Source organism: Coregonus clupeaformis, chromosome 5, assembly GCF_020615455.1.
Source record: "Coregonus clupeaformis isolate EN_2021a chromosome 5, ASM2061545v1, whole genome shotgun sequence".
Classification (NCBI taxonomy): Eukaryota; Metazoa; Chordata; class Actinopteri; order Salmoniformes; family Salmonidae; genus Coregonus; species Coregonus clupeaformis.
In genome coordinates this window covers 39,226,998-39,249,067 of record NC_059196.1, presented here as the reverse complement: position 1 = coordinate 39,249,067, position 22,070 = coordinate 39,226,998, and the positions used below count along the sequence as shown (strand labels likewise).

At 49.5% G+C, this 22,070-nt stretch overlaps 1 protein-coding gene across 1 annotated transcript in view; it reads left to right on the top strand.

Annotated features, from left to right (window-relative positions):
• Window positions 1–22,070, top strand: part of gbe1b (glucan (1,4-alpha-), branching enzyme 1b) — a 271,934-nt gene that overhangs the window by 10,639 nt on the left and 239,225 nt on the right. Inside the window, exon 2 of the mRNA XM_041876741.2 lies at window positions 10,588–10,757. Within this exon, the coding sequence (XP_041732675.2) occupies window positions 10,588–10,757 (170 nt within the window). The remainder of the gene's footprint in view (window positions 1–10,587; window positions 10,758–22,070) is intronic.

Here is a 22,070-nt window from a genome sequence, read left to right as displayed (position 1 = left end):
TTATTAACCTGTCAGAGAGATGGATGGCTGAAGGCTTATTAACCTGTCAGAGAGATGGATGGCTGAAGGCTTATTAACCTGTCAGAGAGATGGATGGCCGAAGGCTTATTAACCTGTCAGAGAGATGGATGGCTGAAGGCTTATTAACCTGTCAGAGAGATGGATGGCCGAAGGCTTATTAACCTGTCAGAGAGATGGATGGCTGAAGGCTTATTAACCTGTCAGAGAGATGGATGGCCTAAGGCTTATTAACCTGTCAGAGAGATGGATGGCCGAAGGCTTATTAACCTGTCAGAGAGATGGATGGCCGAAGGCTTATTAACCTGTCAGAGAGATGGATGGCCTAAGGCTTATTAACCTGTCAGAGAGATGGATGGCTGAAGGCTTATTAACCTGTCAGAGAGATGGATGGCCTAAGGCTTATTAACCTGTCAGAGAGATGGATGGCCTAAGGCTTATTAACCTGTCAGAGAGATGGATGGCTGAAGGCTTATTAACCTGTCAGAGAGATGGACTGGACTTTATTCTTTAAATAAAGAAGACCATGGAAGCGGCTTTGTTGCTTCTGTTCTAAAGCTCTTCAGCGGTCGTGGCTGCATCTCAAATGGCACCCTATGTAGTGCACTACTTTTGACCAGAGTCCTATGGAAAAAGAGTGCCATTGGGGACACAATGTCTGTTCACACCAAACTGTCGTCTTCAAGCTCCCAATAGCCTAGAAGTTGCCCATAGCCACAGATCTAGGATCAGTTTACCATCACTAAATCCTAACCTTAACCTTTTTATGGGGAAAACCCCAAACTGACTGTGGAACAGTGTCTAGGCTAGGGCAGCAATATGGTGATTTCAGAACATTGAGTTAGCTACCCCTAGTGGTAGAATATTCCTCTACACCAGGGCTCTTCCTTGGTGTAGGTTTTCAGTCCAACCCTAATTCACACCTGATTCGATGTATTGGCTGCTCACCAAGACCTTTTTAACTAGCTGAGTCCGGAATGTGAAGTTAGGGTTGGACTGAGAAAACATACAGGATGGTGGATCTCCAGGAAGAGGGTAGGTCAGCCCTGCTCTAGCATATGCTCTGTATTCAAAAGTATCTCGGAGTAGAGTACTGATCTAGGATCAGAAACCCCCCTGTCCATATGATCTTTATTCGTTATGATCTAAAAAGGCAAAACTCATCCTGGATCAGCACTTCCACCTGGAGAAGCTTTGTGAATACAGGCCCTGATCTCAGACAGTCTTCTGTTGTTGGACATTTTGGATTTGGAAAAGGGGTGTTCTGATTTGGGATAATGACTCACTTGGATGAGAAGTTATTCATTTTAGTTTCGCAGTGGCATAGTTTTGTTTCGGCAGAACCATGCTGCAGTCTGCTATGTGCAATAATGTCTTATGACATTGGGTGTGTCGCCAATGGTACCCTATTTCCTATGAGCCCTGGTCAAAAGCAGGATACTCCTATAGGGAATAGGGCCCTGGTCAAAAGAAGTGCACTATATAGGGAATAGGGTGCCATTTGGGAGGCAACCTGACTGTTACATGCTGACCACACCAAAAAATACATTTACACATACATATTATTCAATCAGTTCATCCAAACTGCTCGCGGCAAGTCCCGCCTCTCCCATCTCCCCATTGGTTTTTAGGAGCGTATACCCACCAGGGTGATTGAAAGGTGAACTGAGGTCCACACTCCAGTCCAGTTGGTGGTGGTAATGCACCTTTAAAGTTGGTTGCCAACCGAGAGAGTGACTGAAGACAGTGGGAGGGAGAGCATGACTGAAGACAGAGGGAGAGAGAGACTGATGACAGAGGGAGAGGGTGGGAGAGAGAGACTGAGGGAGAGGGTGGGAGGGAGAGAGACTGAGGGAGAGGGTGGGAGGGAGAGAGACTGAAGACAGGGAGAGAGAGACTGAAGACAGTGGGAGAGGGAGAGGAGGGAGAGGAGGGAGAGGAGGGAGAGGAGAGAGAGATTGAAGACAGACGGAGACAGTGGAGAGAGAGAGAGAGAGAGAGAGATTGAAGACAGACGGAGACAGTGGAGAGAGAGAGAGATTGAAGACAGACGGAGACAGTGGAGAGAGAGATTGAAGACAGACGGAGACAGTGGAGAGAGAGAGAGATTGAAGACAGACGGAGACAGTGGAGAGACTGTAGACCGAGTGGGAGGGAGAGAGAGACTGTAGACAGAGTGGGACGGAGAGAGAGACTGTAGACAGAGTGGGACGGAGAGAGTGGGAGGGAGAGAGACTGACGACAGAGGGAGAGTGGGAGAGAGAGACTGTAGACAGTGGGAGAGTGGGAGAGAGAGACTGTAGACCGAGTGGGAGGGAGAGGAGACACGGAGGGAGAGGAGACACGGAGGGAGAGGAGACACGGAGGGAGAGGAGAGAGAGAGAGGGGACACGGAGGGAGAGGGGACACGGAGGGAGAGGAGACACGGAGGGAGAGGGGACACGGAGGGAGAGGGGACACGGAGGGAGAGGGGACACGGAGGGAGAGGGGACACGGAGGGAGAGGGGACACGGAGGGAGAGGGGACACGGAGGGAGAGGAGACACGGAGGGAGAGGAGACACGGAGGGAGAGGGGACACGGAGGGAGAGGAGACACGGAGGGAGAGGGGACACGGAGGGAGAGGGGACACGGAGGGAGAGGAGACACGGAGGGAGAGGGGACACGGAGGGAGAGGGGACACGGAGGGAGAGGGGACACGGAGGGAGAGGAGACACGGAGGGAGAGGAGACACGGAGGGAGAGGGGACACGGAGGGAGAGGGGACACGGAGGGAGAGGGGACACGGAGGGAGAGGGGACACGGAGGGAGAGGAGAGAGAGAGAGGGGACACGGAGGGAGAGGGGACACGGAGGGAGAGGGGACACGGAGGGAGAGGAGAGAGAGAGAGGGGACACGGAGGGAGAGGGGACACGGAGGGAGAGGAGAGAGAGAGAGGGGACACGGAGGGAGAGGAGACACGGAGGGAGAGGGGACACGGAGGGAGAGGAGACACGGAGGGAGAGGAGAGAGAGAGAGGGGACACGGAGGGAGAGGGGACACGGAGGGAGAGGGGACACGGAGGGAGAGGGGACACGGAGGGAGAGGAGACACGGAGGGAGAGGGGACACGGAGGGAGAGGGGACACGGAGGGAGAGGGGACACGGAGGGAGAGGGGACACGGAGGGAGAGGGGACACGGAGGGAGAGGAGAGAGAGAGAGGGGACACGGAGGGAGGGGGACACGGAGGGAGAGGGGACACGGAGGGAGAGAGAGAGAGGGGACACGGAGGGAGAGGGGACACGGAGGGAGAGGGGACACGGAGGGAGAGGGGACACGGAGGGAGAGGGGACACGGAGGGAGAGGGGACACGGAGGGAGAGGGGACACGGAGGGAGAGGAGAGAGAGAGAGGGGACACGGAGGGAGAGGGGACACGGAGGGAGAGGGGACACGGAGGGAGAGGAGAGAGAGAGAGGGGACACGGAGGGAGAGGGGACACGGAGGGAGAGGGGACACGGAGGGAGAGGAGAGAGAGAGAGGGGACACGGAGGGAGAGGGGACACGGAGGGAGAGGGGACACGGAGGGAGAGGGGACACGGAGGGAGAGGAGAGAGAGAGAGGGGACACGGAGGGAGAGGGGACACGGAGGGAGAGGAGACACGGAGGGAGAGGGGACACGGAGGGAGAGGGGACACGGAGGGAGAGGGGACACGGAGGGAGAGGGGACACGGAGGGAGAGGAGAGAGAGAGAGGGGACACGGAGGGAGAGGGGACACGGAGGGAGAGGGGACACGGAGGGAGAGGAGAGAGAGAGAGGGGACACGGAGGGAGAGGGGACACGGAGGGAGAGGAGACACGGAGGGAGAGGAGAGAGAGAGAGGGGACACGGAGGGAGAGGAGACACGGAGGGAGAGGGGACACGGAGGGAGAGGGGACACGGAGGGAGAGGGGACACGGAGGGAGAGGGGACACGGAGGGAGAGGGGACACGGAGGGAGAGGAGAGAGAGAGAGGGGACACGGAGGGAGAGGGGACACGGAGGGAGAGGGGACACGGAGGGAGAGGGGACACGGAGGGAGAGGAGAGAGAGAGAGGGGACACGGAGGGAGAGGGGACACGGAGGGAGAGGGGACACGGAGGGAGAGGAGAGAGAGGGGACACGGAGGGAGAGGGGACACGGAGGGAGAGGGGACACGGAGGGAGAGGAGACACGGAGGGAGAGGAGACACGGAGGGAGAGGGGACACGGAGGGAGAGGGGACACGGAGGGAGAGGAGACACGGAGGGAGAGGAGACACGGAGGGAGAGGGGACACGGAGGGAGAGGGGACACGGAGGGAGAGGGGACACGGAGGGAGAGGAGACACGGAGGGAGAGGAGACACGGAGGGAGAGGAGAGAGAGAGAGGGGACACGGAGGGAGAGGGGACACGGAGGGAGAGGAGACACGGAGGGAGAGGAGAGAGAGAGAGGGGACACGGAGGGAGAGGGGACACGGAGGGAGAGGAGACACGGAGGGAGAGGAGACACGGAGGGAGAGGGGACACGGAGGGAGAGGGGACACGGAGGGAGAGGGGACACGGAGGGAGAGGAGACACGGAGGGAGAGGAGACACGGAGGGAGAGGAGAGAGAGAGAGGGGACACGGAGGGAGAGGGGACACGGAGGGAGAGGAGACACGGAGGGAGAGGGGACACGGAGGGAGAGGGGACACGGAGGGAGAGGGGACACGGAGGGAGAGGAGACACGGAGGGAGAGGAGACACGGAGGGAGAGGAGAGAGAGAGAGGGGACACGGAGGGAGAGGGGACACGGAGGGAGAGGGGACACTGAGGGAGAGGGGACACGGAGGGAGAGGGGACACGGAGGGAGAGGAGAGAGAGAGAGGGGACACGGAGGGAGAGGGGACACGGAGGGAGAGGAGAGAGAGAGAGGGGACACGGAGGGAGAGGGGACACGGAGGGAGAGGGGACACGGAGGGAGAGGAGACACGGAGGGAGAGGGGACACGGAGGGAGAGGAGAGAGAGAGAGGGGACACGGAGGGAGAGGGGACACGGAGGGAGAGGAGAGAGAGAGAGGGGACACGGAGGGAGAGGGGACACGGAGGGAGAGGGGACACGGAGGGAGAGGAGAGAGAGAGAGGGGACACGGAGGGAGAGGGGACACGGAGGGAGAGGGGACACTGAGGGAGAGGGGACACTGAGGGAGAGGGGACACGGAGGGAGAGGGGACACGGAGGGAGAGGGGACACGGAGGGAGAGGGGACACGGAGGGAGAGGGGACACGGAGGGAGAGGGGACACGGAGGGAGAGGGGACACTGAGGGAGAGGGGACACACGGAGGGAGATTTGTGTTGCCACAAGAAAAGGGCAACCAGTGAAGAACAAACACCATTATAAATACAACCATATTTGTTTATTTATTTCCCTTTTGTACTTTAACTATTTGCACATTGTTACAACACTGTATATAGACATAATATGACATTTGAAATGTCTCTATTCCTTCTGAACTTGAGTGTAATGTTTACTGTTAATTTCTTATAGTTTATTTCACTTTTGTTTAATATTTATTTTATTTGCTTTGGCAATGTAAACATCCTATGCCAATAAATTGGGCGGACGCCGGGAGGGAGAGGGCGGACGCCGGGAGGGATAGGGCGGACGCCGGGAGGGAGAGGGCGGACGCCGGGAGGGAGAGGGCGGGGAGGGCGTACGGAGAGGGCGGGAGGGCGTACGGAGAGGGCGGACGCGGAGGGAGGACGTGGCGAGAGAGGGCGGACACGGAGAGAGAGAGAGAGGACACAGAGCGAGAGGACACAGAGAGAGAGGACACAGAGCGAGAGGACACAGAGAGAGAGCGAGAGGACACAGAGAGAGAGCGAGAGGACACAGAGAGCGAGCGAGAGGACACAGAGAGAGAGCGAGAGGAGACACAGAGAGAGAGAGAGGAGACACAGAGAGAGAGAGAGGACACAGAGAGAGAGAGAGAGAGTGAGGACAGACTGTCTTCTGTCTCCTCTCTCTCCCTCTCTCTCCCTGTGTCCTCTCTCTCTCCCTGTGTCCTCTCTCTCTCTCGCTGTCCTCTCTCTCTCGCTGTGTCCTCTCTCTCTCTCTCTGTGTCCTCTCTCTCTCTGTGTCCTCTCTCTCTCTGTGTCCTCTCGCTCTGTGTCCTCTCGCTCTGTGTCCTCTCGCTCTGTGTCCTCTCGCTCTGTGTCCTCTCGCTCTCTCTCTGTGTCCTCTCTCTCTCTCTCTCTCTGTGTCCTCTCTCTCTCTCTCTGTGTCCTCTCTCTCTCTCTCTGTGTCCTCTCTCTCTCTCTCTGTGTCCTCTCTCTCTCTCTCTGTGTCCTCTCTCTCTCTCACTGTGTCATCTCTCGCGCTCTCTAAAATGAGAGAGAGAGATCAGGCTGGCCTAGTTGTATTACTCATTATTACTAATAAGCAGGTGAGGCAAAGTTTATATTTTGTGTTAGCTCCAAGTTTAGGGAAATCAGATGTCTTTTAGCATGCACCCCAAATAGCACCCTACTCCTTATTTAGTGAGTCTCTGGTCAAAAGTAGTGCACTATATATGGAATAGGGTGTGATTTGGGATGCAACCTTGAAGTCACCTTGATGTGTGGTCTGATCTTGACGATTACGTCCCAATTGGCACTCTATTCCCCATGTAGTGCCCTACTTTTGACCAGGGCCCAAAGGCCTTGTTCAGGGCTCTGCTCAAAACTAGCGCACTGCATAGGTAATAGGGTGCAGTTTGGGACACACCCAATGCCTCCTCGTCTCCTGTCTAATCATGCCAGCAGGGCCAGAAGGAGAGGAGTTTCTAGATATGCAGCGAATATGGCATCTTACCAGGACGATAGACATACACAGTACTCAGCCAGCCAGCCTATTCTCCCCCGGGCCCACCCCCCAGCCTATTCTCCCCCGGGCCCACCCCCCAGCCTATTCTCCCCCGGGCCCACCCCCCCAGCCTATTCTCCCCCGGGCCCACCCCCCAGCCTATTCTCCCCCGGGCCCACCCCCAGCCTATTCTCCCCGGGCCCACCCCCCAGCCTATTCTCCCCCGGGCCCACCCCCCAGCCTATTCTCCCCGGGCCCACCCCCCCAGCCTATTCTCCCCGGGCCCACCCCCAGCCTACTCTCCCCGGGCCCCCCCCCCCCAGCCTATTCTCCCCCGGGCCCACCCCCACCAGCCTATTCTCCCCCGGGCCCACCTCCCCCGGGCCCACCCCCCAGCCTATTCTCCCCGGGCCCACCCCCAGCCTATTCTCCCCCCAGCATCTCGTTTGTTCTAATCATAACCGTGACTTTCATGCCTATTAATGCAGGGAGCAGGAGCCGTCCTTAACTGAATCCTCCTCACCTCTCCTCATCTCATGATCTTCCTCTCTGGAAAGGCTCCCCCCAGGGCTGCCAGAATATGCATTCTGAAATGGTGACACTGCAGGAATGGGAGCACTAAGCATTGCTATCGATTAAGTTTCATAGAGGAGAGAGACCGAGAGAGGGGAGTGAGTGGAGTGGAGGGGAGAGGAACGTGGGAGACGAGAGGAGAGGAACGTGGGAGACGAGAGGAGAGGAACGTGGGAGACGAGAGGAGAGGAACGTAGAGAGAGAGAGATTGAGATTGAGATTGAGACTCATCCAGCTGGCTGGATACTCTCTCCTCTCTCTAGCCTGTAGAGCGTCCTGCAGGAGAATCTAATCTGGACACCAGCTGGCTCGGCGGAAATAAAGTGATACATTATAAAGTAGTTAGTTTATACTCTCCACTGTCAGAAAATAACCCAAAGGTTTAGCTGATCAGCCACAACATGGCGTCCTGGTGACATAGTATTGGAGAGGTTATAGGGACATATAATTTTTTGATAAAAATACTGTATTGAATCAAATACATAACTGTTTTTACACAATAACAGTGACTAAAATGAGGATAATTGTTATTGTGAGCATTGTCGATGGCTTACAGTGTGTGTGTGTGGGAGGTGAATGCTCTTTCCAAGACAGCCTATCCATTTTGTCTAATAATGTTCATATCAGTTCATGTATTGATTTGTCATGTCTTCTAACGTGGTCCAAGCTGAAGAAAGAGGCTACAGAGTTAGACGTACCTTTATACTGTATACTATACATGGGGGTGATATTACATCAACCACGTCCACATATAGCTTACAGCAGGATCAATAACCAACCTCTTGGATATAGCATTAATATACTGTGTGTGTGTGTACGTTACATTGACCGTGTTCTAAGCCCACCTATTTCTGGGAAGACAGCCCTAAATAGAGCCCACCTATAGCTGGGTAGACAGCCCTAAATAGAGCCCACCTATAGCTGGGAAGACAGCCCTAAATAGAGCCCACCTATAGCTGGGAAGACAGCCCTAAATAGAGCCCACCTATAGCTGGGAAGACAGCCCTAAATAGAGCCCACCTATTGCTGGGTAGACAGCCCTAAATACTGCACCCTATTCCCTATACACTGAGTATACCAAACATTAGGGACACCTTCCTAATATTGAGTTGCACCCCCCCCATTTGCCTTCAGAACATCCTAAATTCTTCAGTGCGTGGACTCTACAAGGTGTTGAAAGCGTTCCACAGGGATGCTGGCCCATGTTGACTCCAATGCTTCCCACGGTCGTGTCAAGTTGTGGACCATTCTTGATACACACGGGAAACTATTTAGCGTGAAAAACAGCTGTCTTTCAGTTCACAAACCGGTGCACCTGGCACCTACTAACCATACGTTCAAAGGCACTTAAATATTTTGTCTTGCCCATTCACCCTCTGAGTGGAACACATGCACAACCCATGTCTCAATTGTCTCACGGCTTAAAAATCCTTCTTTAACCTGTCTCCCCCCCTTCATCTACACTGATTTGAAGTGGATTTAACAAGTGACATCAATAAGGGATCATAGATTTCACCTGGATTCACCTGGTCAGTCTATGTTATGGAAAGAGTTCCTAATGTTTTGTACACTCAATGTATATTGTACTACTTTTGACCAGAGCCCAATCCCATACAATTTGGGATGCAACCATAGACTCTTCAACACATCTCCTATAGTCTTTCTAGTCTTGGGAAGCCTGAACACTGATCAACACATCTCCTATAGTCTTTCTAGTCTTGGGAAGCCTGAACACTGATCAACACATCTCCTATAGTCTTTCTAGTCTTGGGAAGCCTGAACACTGATCAACACATCTCCTATAGTCTTTCTAGTCTTGGGAAGCCTGAACACTGGTAAACACATCTCCTATAGTCTTTCTAGTCTTGGGAAGCCTGAACACTGATCAACACATCTCCTATAGTCTTTCTAGTCTTGGGAAGCCTGAACACTGATCAACACATCTCCTATAGTCTTTCTAGTCTTGGGAAGCCTGAACACTGATCAACACATCTCCTATAGTCTTTCTAGTCTTGGGAAGCCTGAACACTGATCAACACATCTCCTATAGTCTTTCTAGTCTTGGGAAGCCTGAACACTGATCAACACATCTCCTATAGTCTTTCTAGTCTTGGGAAGCCTGAACACTGATCAACACATCTCCTATAGTCTTTCTAGTCTTGGGAAGCCTGAACACTGATCAACACATCTCCTATAGTCTTTCTAGTCTTGGGAAGCCTGAACACTGATCAACACATCTCCTATAGTCTTTCTAGTCTTGGGAAGCCTGAACACTGATCAACACATCTCCTATAGTCTTTCTAGTCTTGGGAAGCCTGAACACTGATCAACACATCTCCTATAGTCTTTCTAGTCTTGGGAAGCCTGAACACTGATCAACACATCTCCTATAGTCTTTCTAGTCTTGGGAAGCCTGAACACTGATCAACACATCTCCTATAGTCTTTCTAGTCTTGGGAAGCCTGAACACTGATCAACACATCTCCTATAGTCTTTCTAGTCTTGGGAAGCCTGAACACTGATCAACACATCTCCTATAGTCTTTCTAGTCTTGGGAAGCCTGAACACTGATCAACACATCTCCTATAGTCTTTCTAGTCTTGGGAAGCCTGAACACTGATCAACACATCTCCTATAGTCTTTCTAGTCTTGGGAAGCCTGAACACTGATCAACACATCTCCTATAGTCTTTCTAGTCTTGGGAAGCCTGAACACTGATCAACACATCTCCTATAGTCTTTCTAGTCTTGGGAAGCCTGAACACTGATCAACACATCTCCTATAGTCTTTCTAGTCTTGGGAAGCCTGAACACTGGTAAACACAATCTCTAGTATTTTAGGTCTTGGCCTGAGTCATTAATATTGGATCCTATTTACTGTTATTGACAATGCTGCTTCTATCTATGATTTAGTCCGGGGGAGTTGGGATCTGTCCCAGTTCCTTCTCTGTTATTAACGACTCTCTCTCTCTCTCTCTCTCTCTCTCTCTCTCTCTCTCTCTCTCTCTCTCTCTCTCTCTCTCTCCTTTCTCTCTCTCTCTCTCTCTCTCTCTCTCTCTCTCTCTCTCTCTCTCTCTCTCTCTCTCTCTCTCTCTCTCTCTCTCTCTCTTTTTTTTTTTTTTTCTTTTTTTTTTCTCCTCTCTCTCTCTCTCTCTCTCTCTCTCTGTGTCTGTCGTCTCCCAGGTATGGGCTGTTTGAGAAGCGGCTGTTCCTCCTGGAGGAGGCTGAAGGAGGCTTTGATCAGTTCACTAGGAGCTACAGGACCTTTGGAGTGAACCGCATGCCTGACAACAGACTGGTGTTAAGGGAGTGGGCCCCAGCCGCAGAGGCCCTGTTCCTTACTGGAGACTTCAGTGAGTACTGTAGCAGACACACTCACACTCACACTCTCTCTCGCTCTCTACCAGTCAAAAGTTTGGACACACCTACTCATTCCAGGGTTTCTCTTAATTTTTACTGTTTTTTACATTGTAGAATAATAGCGAAGACATCAATACTATGAAATAACACATATGGAATCATGTGGTAACCAAAAAAGTGTTAAACAAATCAAAATATATTTTATATTTGAGATTCTTCAAAGTAGCCACCCTTTGCCTTGATGACAGCTTTGCACACTCTTGGCATTTTCTCAACCAGCTTCACCTGGAATGCTTTTGAAAGAGTCTTGAAGGAGTTCCCACATATGCTGAGCACTTGTTGGCTGCTTTTCCTACACTCTGCGGTCCAACTTATCCCAAATCATCTCAATTGGGTTGAGGTCGGGGGATTGTGGAGGCCAGGTCATCTAATGCAGCACTCCATCACTCTCCTTCTAGTTAAAATAGCACTTAGCCAAATACAGTTCAAGCCAAATACATTTATTTGGTCCTCTGTAGCTCAGCTGGTAGAGCACAGCGCTTGTAACGCCAGGGTAGTGGGTTCGATCCCCGGGACCACCCATACACAAAAAAAAAAATTATGCACGCATGACTGGAAGTCGCTTTGGATAAATGTGTCAGCTAAATGGCATATTATATTATTTAAACTCAGTTTTTCACAATTCCTGACATTTAATCCTGGTAAAACTTCCCTGTCTTAGGTCTGTTAGGATCACCACTTTATTTTAAGAATGTGAAATGTCAGAATAATAGTAGAGAGAATTATTTATTTCAGCTTTTATTTCTTTCATCACATTCCCAGTGGGTCAGAAGTTTATATACACTCAATTAGTATTTGGTATTATTGCCTTTAAATTGTTTAACTTGGGTCAAACGTTTCGGGTAGCCTTCCACAAGCTTCCCACAATAAGTTGGGTGAATTTTGGCCCATTCCTCCTGACAGAGCTGGTGTAACTGAGTCAGGTTTGTAGGCCTCCTTGCTCGCACACACTTTTTCAGTTCTGCCCACAAATGTTCTATAGGATTGAGGTCAGGGCTTTGTGATGGCCACTCCAATACCTTGACTTGTCCTTAAGCCATTTTGACACAGCTTTGGAAATATGCTTGGGGTCATTGTCCATTTGGAAGACCCATTTGCGACCAAGCTTTAACTTCCTGACTGATGTCTTGAGATGTTGCTTCAATATAGCCACATCATTTTCCTTCCTCATGATGCCATCTATTTTGTGAAGTGCACCAGTCCCTCCTGCAGCAAAGCACCCCTACAGGATGATGCTGCCACCCCCGTGCTTCATGGTTGGGATGGTGTTCTTCGGCTTGCAAGCACCCCCTTTTTCCTCCAAACATAACGATGGTCATTATGGCCAAACAGTTCTATTTTTGTTTCATCAGACCAGAGGACATTTCTCCAAAAAGTATGATCTTTGTCCCCATGTGCAGTTGCAAACCGTAGTCTGGCTTTTTATTCCGGTTTTGGAGCAGTGGCTTCTTCCTTGCTGGGCGGCCTTTCAGGTTATGTCAATATAGGACTCGTTTTACTGTGGATATAGATACTTTTGTACCTGTTTCCGCCAGCATCTTCACAAGATCCTTTGCTGTTGTTCTGGGATTGATTTGCACTTTTCGCACCAAAGTACGTTCATCTCTAGGAGACAGAACGCGTCTCCTTCCTGAGCGGTATGACGGCTGCGTGGTCCCATGGTGTTTATACTTGCGTACTATTGTTTGTACAGATGAACGTGGTACCTTCAGGCGTTTGGAAATTGCTCCCAAGGATGAACCAGACTTGTGGAGGTCAACACATTCTTTTTCTGAGGTCTTGGCTGATTTCTTTTGATTTTCCCATGATGTCAAGCAAAGAGGCACTGAGTTTGAAGTTAGGCCTTGAAATACATCCACAGGTACACCTCAAATTGACTCATGATGTCAATTAGCCTATCAGAATCTTCATTTTCTGGAATTTTCCAAGCTGTTTAAAGGCACAGTCAACTTAGTGTATGTAAACTTCTGACCCACTGGAATTGTGATTTAAGTGAAATAATCTGTCTGTAAACAATTGTTGGAAAAATTACTTGTGTCATGCACAAAGTAGATGTCCTAACCGACTATTATAGTTTGTTAACAAGAAATGTGTGTATGTAAACTTCCGACTTCAACTGTATATACATAGAAACACACAATCACACATAGGCAAGTACGCAGGCAGGCTTCTGCCGGTATGTATGTATGAACACGGGGTAATGACCCACTCCAACTGGACCTGTCCAGTCAGTAGAAACAGAAAACAGGGATCTCCTGAGGAAATTAATGGATGTTTTAATGCTGTTATTAAAAAACAGATCTGTTTCCCTTTATCTTGTAATGCCAGTGGATTATTACCCACAGATATGTTGTCCTTTTAACTTGTAATGCTGTTTTTATATAATTGGTTGTTTGACTTTTCTCTCCTAGCTGTAGTTTGGAGGTTAACCTTTGTGTTAGATATCCTTGGAGGTGTTTTTAGTAAATAGTAAAAACAAAGGCTGCAGAATGTTTTCCTGAAGTGATTTTCACTCAAATCACACACACACACACACACACAAATAAATCATGATTGGAGTAGCCTTTGTTCTGTTGGTTAGTACTCTCTGAGCTTGCTTCCCGTTGGCCTCAGCTTTTGAAGGTAGACCGATACAGAATGGTCTGACTGTCATGTTGTAGTGAGTTGTTTTATTGATGAGCAACTCAAGCAGAGGTTTGACCCTTGGCTCTAGAAACCACCTGGAGGAATACAGGTTACAGAGTATCCGTTCAGTTCAATCCTCTACGGCTCTCTGTCAGTTCGTCTTTGCTTGATTCTTCACGTCCTCTCTCCTCACCCCCTTCTCAAAAATTAAAAGGACCTTGGACCTCCCATACAGTTAAGAAGGATGCAAGGAATCACAGAAAGACAAATTGAGATCATGGGCTCATAGGACTCTGGTCAAAAGTAGTGCACTATGTAGGGAATAGGGTGCCATTTGGGATGCAACTATGTCCTATGTTCCAGTGAACAACCCACAAAGTTGCCATTTCCTTTCTATATTGTCGTTAGAAGTTTTCCTTTATTCCTTCTTTTGCCCAATTAATTAATGACCCCTCTCATTTAGAAATTACAAGTTTGTTTGTAGATTTCCTAATTCTGTTAATGGACAGAATTACACATCCAAAATAATCAAGAAAAGCTAATATTCTTGTTTCAATTTTGTGGCCCAATGAAATCACTTAACGAGGCCAATTAAGAGCCGTTTTAATTAGAAGACCATAAATAAGCTGTTGAGGAATAAAGCAGTACACTAGACAGGAGGGGACACACTGCGTTTAGACTGCTGCTGTTGCTCTCTCCCACTGCTCCGAAGTAAGGCTTGCGGTCCAAATGGTTCCCTATATAGTACACTACTTTTGAGCCCAGCTGGTAGTGCACTATGTAGGGTGATGACAAAGAGAAAAGAGCCCACACATCCTGCATCCCAATGGTACCCTAGTCCCTTTTTATAGTGCACTATGTAGGGCCGTTCTCTCCAACCCTGTTCCCTCCTGTAACATTTTGCTCCAGCCCCAGGTGTTACTAACCTGATTCATCTCATCAACCAGCGAATTATTAGAATCAGGTGTGCTAGATTAGGGTTGGAGTGAAAACCTACAGGAGGGTAGCTCTCCAGGAACAGGGTTGGAGTTAAAACCTACAGGACGGTGGCTCTCCAGGAACAGGGTTGGAGTTAAAACCTACAGGAGGGTAGCTCTCCAGGAACAGGGTTGGAGTTAAAACCTACAGGAGGGTAGCTCTCCAGGAACAGGGTTGGAGTGAAAACCTACAGGACGGTAGCTCTCCAGGAACAGGGTTGGAGTGAAAACCTACATGAAGGTAGCTCTCCAGGAACAGGGTTGGAGTTAAAACCTACAGGACGGGGGCTCTCCAGGAACAGGGTTGGAGAGCCCTGATGTAGGGAATGGAGTGCCATTTGAGAGGAAGCCACAGTCTCCCACGGTATTCATTGTGTTCACTAAACCCCAGGTCCATCCAATGTTTATTGTCCCCATACAATTTTCTACGAGTTACATCCCTCGTTTCTATATTTCCCTCGCTCTCAATTCGTCGGTTAATTATCCAGCAAAGACCCTGGGCTGTGGCTCAGGCCCAATATATATATATGAGAGAGAGAGAGAGAGAGAGAGAGCGAGAGAGCGAGAGAGCGAGAGAGCGAGAGAGCGAGAGAGAGAGAGCGAGAGAGAGCGAGAGAGAGCGAGAGAGAGCGAGAGAGAGAGAGAGAGAGAGAGAGAGAGAGAGAGAGAGAGAGAGAGAGAGAGAGAGAGAGAGAGAGAGTTTTTTTTTGAGTTTTAAATAATCTTTATTGGGTCTGGGAGCCCACCACACAAATACTCATACAAAACCGTATTTACACATCAATTAAAAACACAACTCCAATTCCTCCTCCACAGTAACTGAACACAACAGCGTCTGAATGCCCCATATACTCATGAACAGATCAATATTGTTGACCAGTTTGTAATAGGCAAACTCAATTCTCAATCTTGCTGCCACCATTCCCTCCAGCATTCCCACCACATCCACAGACCCCTGTCCCCGAATACTGTTCTTTCGGGTCTTCCATATGGCTAATTTTGCTGCCCCTAACACAAAATTAAGCAACAAAACTACAGCTTTCTGACTAAACCTGTACTTTGGCCCCAATATGTACAGTTGGGAAGAGAAAACCTCTCCCAGCGCTGAGAACCAGTTAGTGATCAGGTCAATCATCCCGACCAACCTGGGACACTGTAAAAACAGATGTGCCAGAGTTTCAGGTTCAGCACAGAATGGACACTCCTCCCCAACAGTAGGATCCAGGTGTACCAGATACATGTTGGTGGCTGTGGCTCCATGTATTATCCTCCATTGGAGGTCAGCTGTCCTCTTATCAATAGGCAGTTTGTATAGTGTTCGCCAGCGGCCTTTTGGGGAGGCACCTGGACCAAGCACACCCGCCCACCTCGTCGATTTTACCCCTTCCAGGGAAGAGGCATGGGACACCTTTACACATGTTCTGTACATGGCCTTCTTTCCCACCTCCTTGAACTCCCCCAGCTCCGGGGTATCGAAGGAAAGCAGCATCCCCACGTCCTCCTCGAATGCCCCCGCCGCAGCACTAACAATCAGTGCAGGGAACACATAATCCAGACCCTCCTTCCACCGATCAGAATTGGAGGTGTCAGTCACATACTGCAGATGAAGTACTGGCAAGGATTCACAGACCTCAGCGACGACCTTCCTCAGCAGGCGAGACGATCGGATCCCCGCTCTTTCTCCCAGCTCCTCCAACGACCTATTCCTGTTCCACATCAGATGACCCAGCTTAGTACACCCCACGCCTAACAGGCATGAACGTAGGCTAGCTGAACCCAGAACACGGGACTGGATGGCAGTGTTGTGAAAAAGAGGCTCTTCAAAAAGCCACATCCCTGGTGGCGTGCAGGCCTTACGGGACTTGACCAGAACTCTCCAAGCCTGCATAACAGACTCATAGAATGGAGTCAGGCCAGGCAACTCACCCCCCTCCAGCTTTAAGAGGAAAATATGCTTGTCTAAGCCCAAACAGCCCGCTCTCCTCATCAATGCGTAGGCTGTGTCAACCCAGCTAGAACCGTCACTGTACAACAGTCTCTGGGCTGCTTGAAGCCGGAAAGCCATGATCCTGGAAGAAATGTCCACCAGGCCTTGCCCACCCTCGTGCAGTGGCAGGTACAGGGCTGAAGCTTTAATCCAATGTTGTCCAGACCAGAAGAAGTTGACAAGGGTCCTCTGAAGCTCTTGTATCAGACCCTTTGGTGGCTGTAAAATCATTAGTCTGTGCCACAGGGTAGAGGCAGCTAGGTTATTAGCTACCAGTACCCTTCCCCTATAAGACAGCTGGGGCAGCACCCATTTCCATCTTGACAGTCTGGCACACACTTTCTCCACTACACCCTCCCAGTTCTTTTTCTGAAAGACATCGGAGCCTAGAAAAACCCCCAAAGTCTTCATCCCATCTCTGCCCCACTGAAGCCCCCCTGGTAACCGTGGAGCGGACCCCATCTGAAGCTGGCCTGCCCACAGCGCTTCACTCTTTCCCCAATTGACTCTAGCTGAGGAGGCCCCCTCATACACCTTTAAGGCGTCTGAGAGAACCTTAACATCCTCATCCCCTGTAATAAAAACTGTCACGTCATCTGCATACGCAGACAGTGCTATCGTGGGACCCTTCATTACACCTGGCACAGAGAAACCAGTAAGCTTCGCTCTTAAAAAACAAAGCATTGGTTCAATCGCCAGACTGTATAACTGCCCTGAAATTGGGCATCCCTGCCTGATGCCCCCTTTGGACAGGGATGGGACAACTCAAACCACCCCCCACCTTCACCATACACGAGGCCCCAGCATACAGTAACTTCATCCAAGACAAAAAAACATCCCCAACCCCAAAGGCTTTCATTGTTTTAAACAAGTACTGGTGGTCCACACGATCAAAAGCCTTCTCCTGATCCAAAGAAAGTAAACCCACATTTACATCAGACAGTTTACAAATGTCCAAAACATCTCTTATTAGAAACAAGTTGTCAACAATAGAGCGATCAGGTACACAGTAGGACTGGTCCTTGTGGACCAACAATCCCAGATACTCTTTCAACCTGTTTGAGAGACATTTAGAAACAATTTTATATTCTGCACACAGCAAAGCAACAGGTCTCCAATTTTTTATGAGAGCCAAATCCCCCTTTTTGGCAACAGTGAAAGTACCGCACGTTGACAAGATACAGGAAGAGAGCCCTCATGAAAAGATTCACACACCACTTCATAAAAATCCTCCCCAATAGACCCCCAAAAGTGCTTGTAAAACTCAGATGGTAAACCATCAATGCCAGGGGGCTCGGCCTGTTGAGAGCTGCATAACTGCTGTGGACAGCTCTTGCAGTGTAATGTCAGAGTCCAATGCGACTCTTTGCTCAGGTCCCAATTGAGGAAGACCGTGTAACAACTGTTCAGTACACAGAGAGTCACAATCCTCCGCCTTATAGAGGGCAGAATAGAAATCCACGGCATGTTGACGCATTTCACTGTCGTCCGTGGTCACCTTCCCATCAGGGAGACGAAGGCAGACCATCTGTTTACGTTGCAATGTCGACTGTCCTAGGTTAAAAAAAAAAGCACTAGGAGCATCCATATCCTTGAGGGAAGCGAAACGAGACCTAATCAAGGCACCCTTCACTCTTTCATGCAGAAACGACCTCAATTCATGTTTCTTGTCCTGTAAGTTCATGACTAGTCCGGGGTCATTCTGAGTGAGCAACTTCAATTCAATAGATTTAATGTTCTGCTCAAGGGCCCTGATAGTCTCTTTAACTTCAATTCGAGACAGAGCAGTATACTGTTGACAAAATAATCGTATTTGGGCCTTCCCAACCTCCCACCATTGTCTCAAGGACTCAAAATTCCCTTTTGTAACCCTCCATTTTTCCCAAAACAACAAAAACCTTTCACAAAACATGACATCATGTAACAATTTAACATTAAAATACCAATAAGATGATGACCTTCGTGGACAGGACAAGTGAATATCAACAGTGACAATATGGTGATCAGAGAAACCCACAGGAGTAATGTCACACCTTCCAACCCTACTACAGTATTGCTCAGATACATACAACCTGTCTAACCTTGCTGCACTGACATGACCTTCATTAACTTTTAGCCATGTGTACTGCCTAACTTTTGCATTCCTTACTCTCCACACATCAGAAAGCTCAAACTCAGTTAATAGACCAGACAGACAAATTGCTGACCGCAGGTGAGGTTCTTCAGCGGTGCGATCAACAGTAAAATCCACTGTACAGTTCCAGTCCCCCCTAAAACCATACACCCCTCTTGGTCACACTGTCTTAAGGTTTCCTTTATTTTATCAAAAACAACAATACGCTCTGTACCCTCATTAGGAGCATAAACATTCAAAAAAACAAACAAAAACCCCATAACATTCACCTTGACCAATAAAACCCGACCCTTGACAATCTCTGTTGTAGATACCACAGTCACCCCTAAGCCTGAAGAAAACAAGATTGCCACCCCAGCACTGAAATTAGTACCATGACTGAGTATATGCTGCCCCTCCCACCACATACCCCAGTCAGCCGCATTTTCCTCATCACTATGTGTCTCCTGTAGGAAAACTACATTAAGCCTTTTCTGTTTTATTACTTCTAATACCCAAGCCCTCTTATTCCTGTCCCTTCCTCCATTAATGTTGAGAGAACCTACCCTTAGTACCTCCATATAGAAAAGACAAAGGAAAAGCAGAAGATACCACAGAGAAACCAGACAAAGAGAGTAGGACACCCTATGAGGCATAATCATCATCATTATTTAAATTTTCTCTTAACCTGACCACGTTTCCCACCACCCTTTGCTGCTGCAACAGCAGTAACAAATTTCCTCAAGCGAAACCGCTTCTTCTCACTCAACTGGTCTAACCCCACCGTCTTCTGTAACATCACCGCTGACCTCACAAACTTATCAACATCAAAATAATCTGCCAATTTGACAGATTTCCCAAAAGTCTGATCCAGAAACCCTTTTACCTCCTCTAGATCGTAAATTGAGTCCTCGCCAGCTGATACCGTATCAAGAGAGATATCCATATCCATATCCTTCTCCTGATCCTCCTCAACTGAGGCCACAGACCACTGACTCCCCTCTACCACATCCCTTTCAACACTCCCCCACTTGCACCCCATCACTCGTACCAGGCATCTCCTCCACTACCTGGGAGACTAGCCCCACCTGAACCCCATTACTCGTAGTGGGCATCTCCTCCACTACCTGGGAGACTAGCCCCACCTGAACCCCATTACTCGTAGTGGGCATCTCCTCCACTACCTGGGAGACTAGCCCCACCTGAACCCCATTACTCTTAGTGGGCATCTCCTCCACTACCTGGGAGACTAGCCCCCCTGTAACCCAGCACTCATAGTGGGCATCTCCTCCACTACCTGGGAGACTAGCCCCCCCTGTACCCCAGCACTCATAGTGGGCATCTCCTCCACTACCTGGGAGACTAGCCCCCCCTGTACCCCAGCACTCATAGTGGGCATCTCCTCCACTACCTGGGAGATTAGCTCCACATGAACCCTCTCCTGTAACCCATTACTTTTAGTGGGCATCTCCTCCACTACCTGGGAGATTAGCTCCACATGTACCCCCTCCTGTACCACAGCACTCGTACTGGGCACCTCCTCACCAGTCTGAGGAAATGGCCCTTCAGATCCATCCTTACCTTCTACAACCATTTTTTTCTGCTGCATAACATTTCCCTCTGGTACAAGTTGCACCTCTGTGCCCTCAACACGGACAACTTGTTCCTCAGCAACAGATGCGTGTGGCTGTTCTACCACTGTCAGCCCACCTCTTCCTACATCAGTGGGCCCAGGCGTTACGAGGACCACCTGCGCCCCTCCCTCTGCCTTCTCCCTTTTCGGGCAAGCATGTCGCTTATGACCAACATCCCCACACTCAAAACACCGTTGACTACCCGTACTAGCATAAGCCATATACAGTCTATTGTCATACTTGACTTTAAACGCTAACTCCAAAGTCTGCTCCGGTGAGTCCAAAAACATAAACACCTGTCGCCGAAACGACATTACCTGTTTCAACGCCCGGGTGTTTGCAACCCAATGGGACAACCTTAATTGAACTTGCAAACTTCCCAAAGCGCAATAACTCGCGCTCCAATAGCTCATTTGGAATGAACGGCGGTACATTTGAAATCGTTACCCTTGTTGACGGAGAAAAAAGCGGCGTAACTTGAATAAACATTCCTTTAAGAAGTATGCCATGCTCAACCATACGATCAACAAGGCGCTCTTCTTTAAGAAATACCACCACCGCTTTATTCATCCGTGACGCATAAGCAACATTCTCATATCCTACCTTCTCTCCTACGGCGACCAGAACCTCTTCCACCGTGACAGTAGCTTCAGTAACACACCTAAAGCCGTGTCGAAGTGACAGGGACGGCGTCCCGATTCGGGCCGCCATCCCCACCAAAATCAGGGTAATTTCGACACGAAAAACAATATACTTAATTCTACCACAACAAAAAAATAGAAATAATAATCTTAATCATGCATAGAAGAAAAAAGGATATCACCAAGAAAAGGAAAACCCAGGATATCTAACTCTACACAACACTCGCACTTAGCACTCACTCAAACAATTCCCAGCACGCACCAAACACTCCCAGCATGCAGAGAGAGAGAGAGAGAGAGAGAGAGAGAGAGAGATTTTGACATTGCTCTGTTAAATTATTTGATTACAATTTTACAGCTGATATGGAAACAGCCCAGAAGCCCTGCTTTGATGCATAATACATACATCCTGCTTCCCAAATAGCACCCTATTCCTGTAAATACAGGAACACAATGGGCCCTGGGCAAAAGAAGTGCACTAAATAGGGAATAGGGTGTCATTTTGGATGTAACCCCAGGGCTAAGGTAGTATTGTTGCCTGAGTGTCAATAGCCAGTGGTTGTTCATCCAAGGGGACCACATTTTGGTTTTTTGCCTTAGCACCTGCACACCTGATTTTAATCATCTCAGCTTGATGATGAGAGGATAATTTGAATCAGGTGTTTAATCCACTATAACACAACTGTACCCTGGTAGGGAACCAGAACCAGGTTGTGTCCCAAATAGGATCCCTATAGGCCCTTGTCAAAAGTAGTGCACTATAACAGAAATAAGGTGCCGTTTGGGATGCACACTCTGGCTCCCTGCCGGTCAGGTTCTGGCTCCCTGCCGGTCAGGTTCTGGCTCTCCAATTAGAATAGACCCACTAGTTTCAGAACGTCTCCCCCATTACATAGACCCAGTCATTTCAGAACGTCTCCCCCATTACATAGACCCAGTCATTTCAGAACGTCTCCCCCATTACATAGACCCAGTCATTTACCCAGTCATTTCAGAATGTCTCCCCCAATACATAGACCCAGTCATTTCAGAACGTCTCCCCCCATTACATAGACCCAGTCATTTCAGAACGTCTCCCCCAATACATAGACCCAGTCATTTCAGAACGTCTCCCCCCATTACATAGACCCAGTCATTTCAGAACGTCTCCCCCATTACATAGACCCAGTCATTTCAGAACGTCTCCCCCAATACATAGACCCAGTCATTTCAGAACGTCTCCCCCATTACATAGACCCAGTCATTTCAGAACGTCTCCCCCATTACATA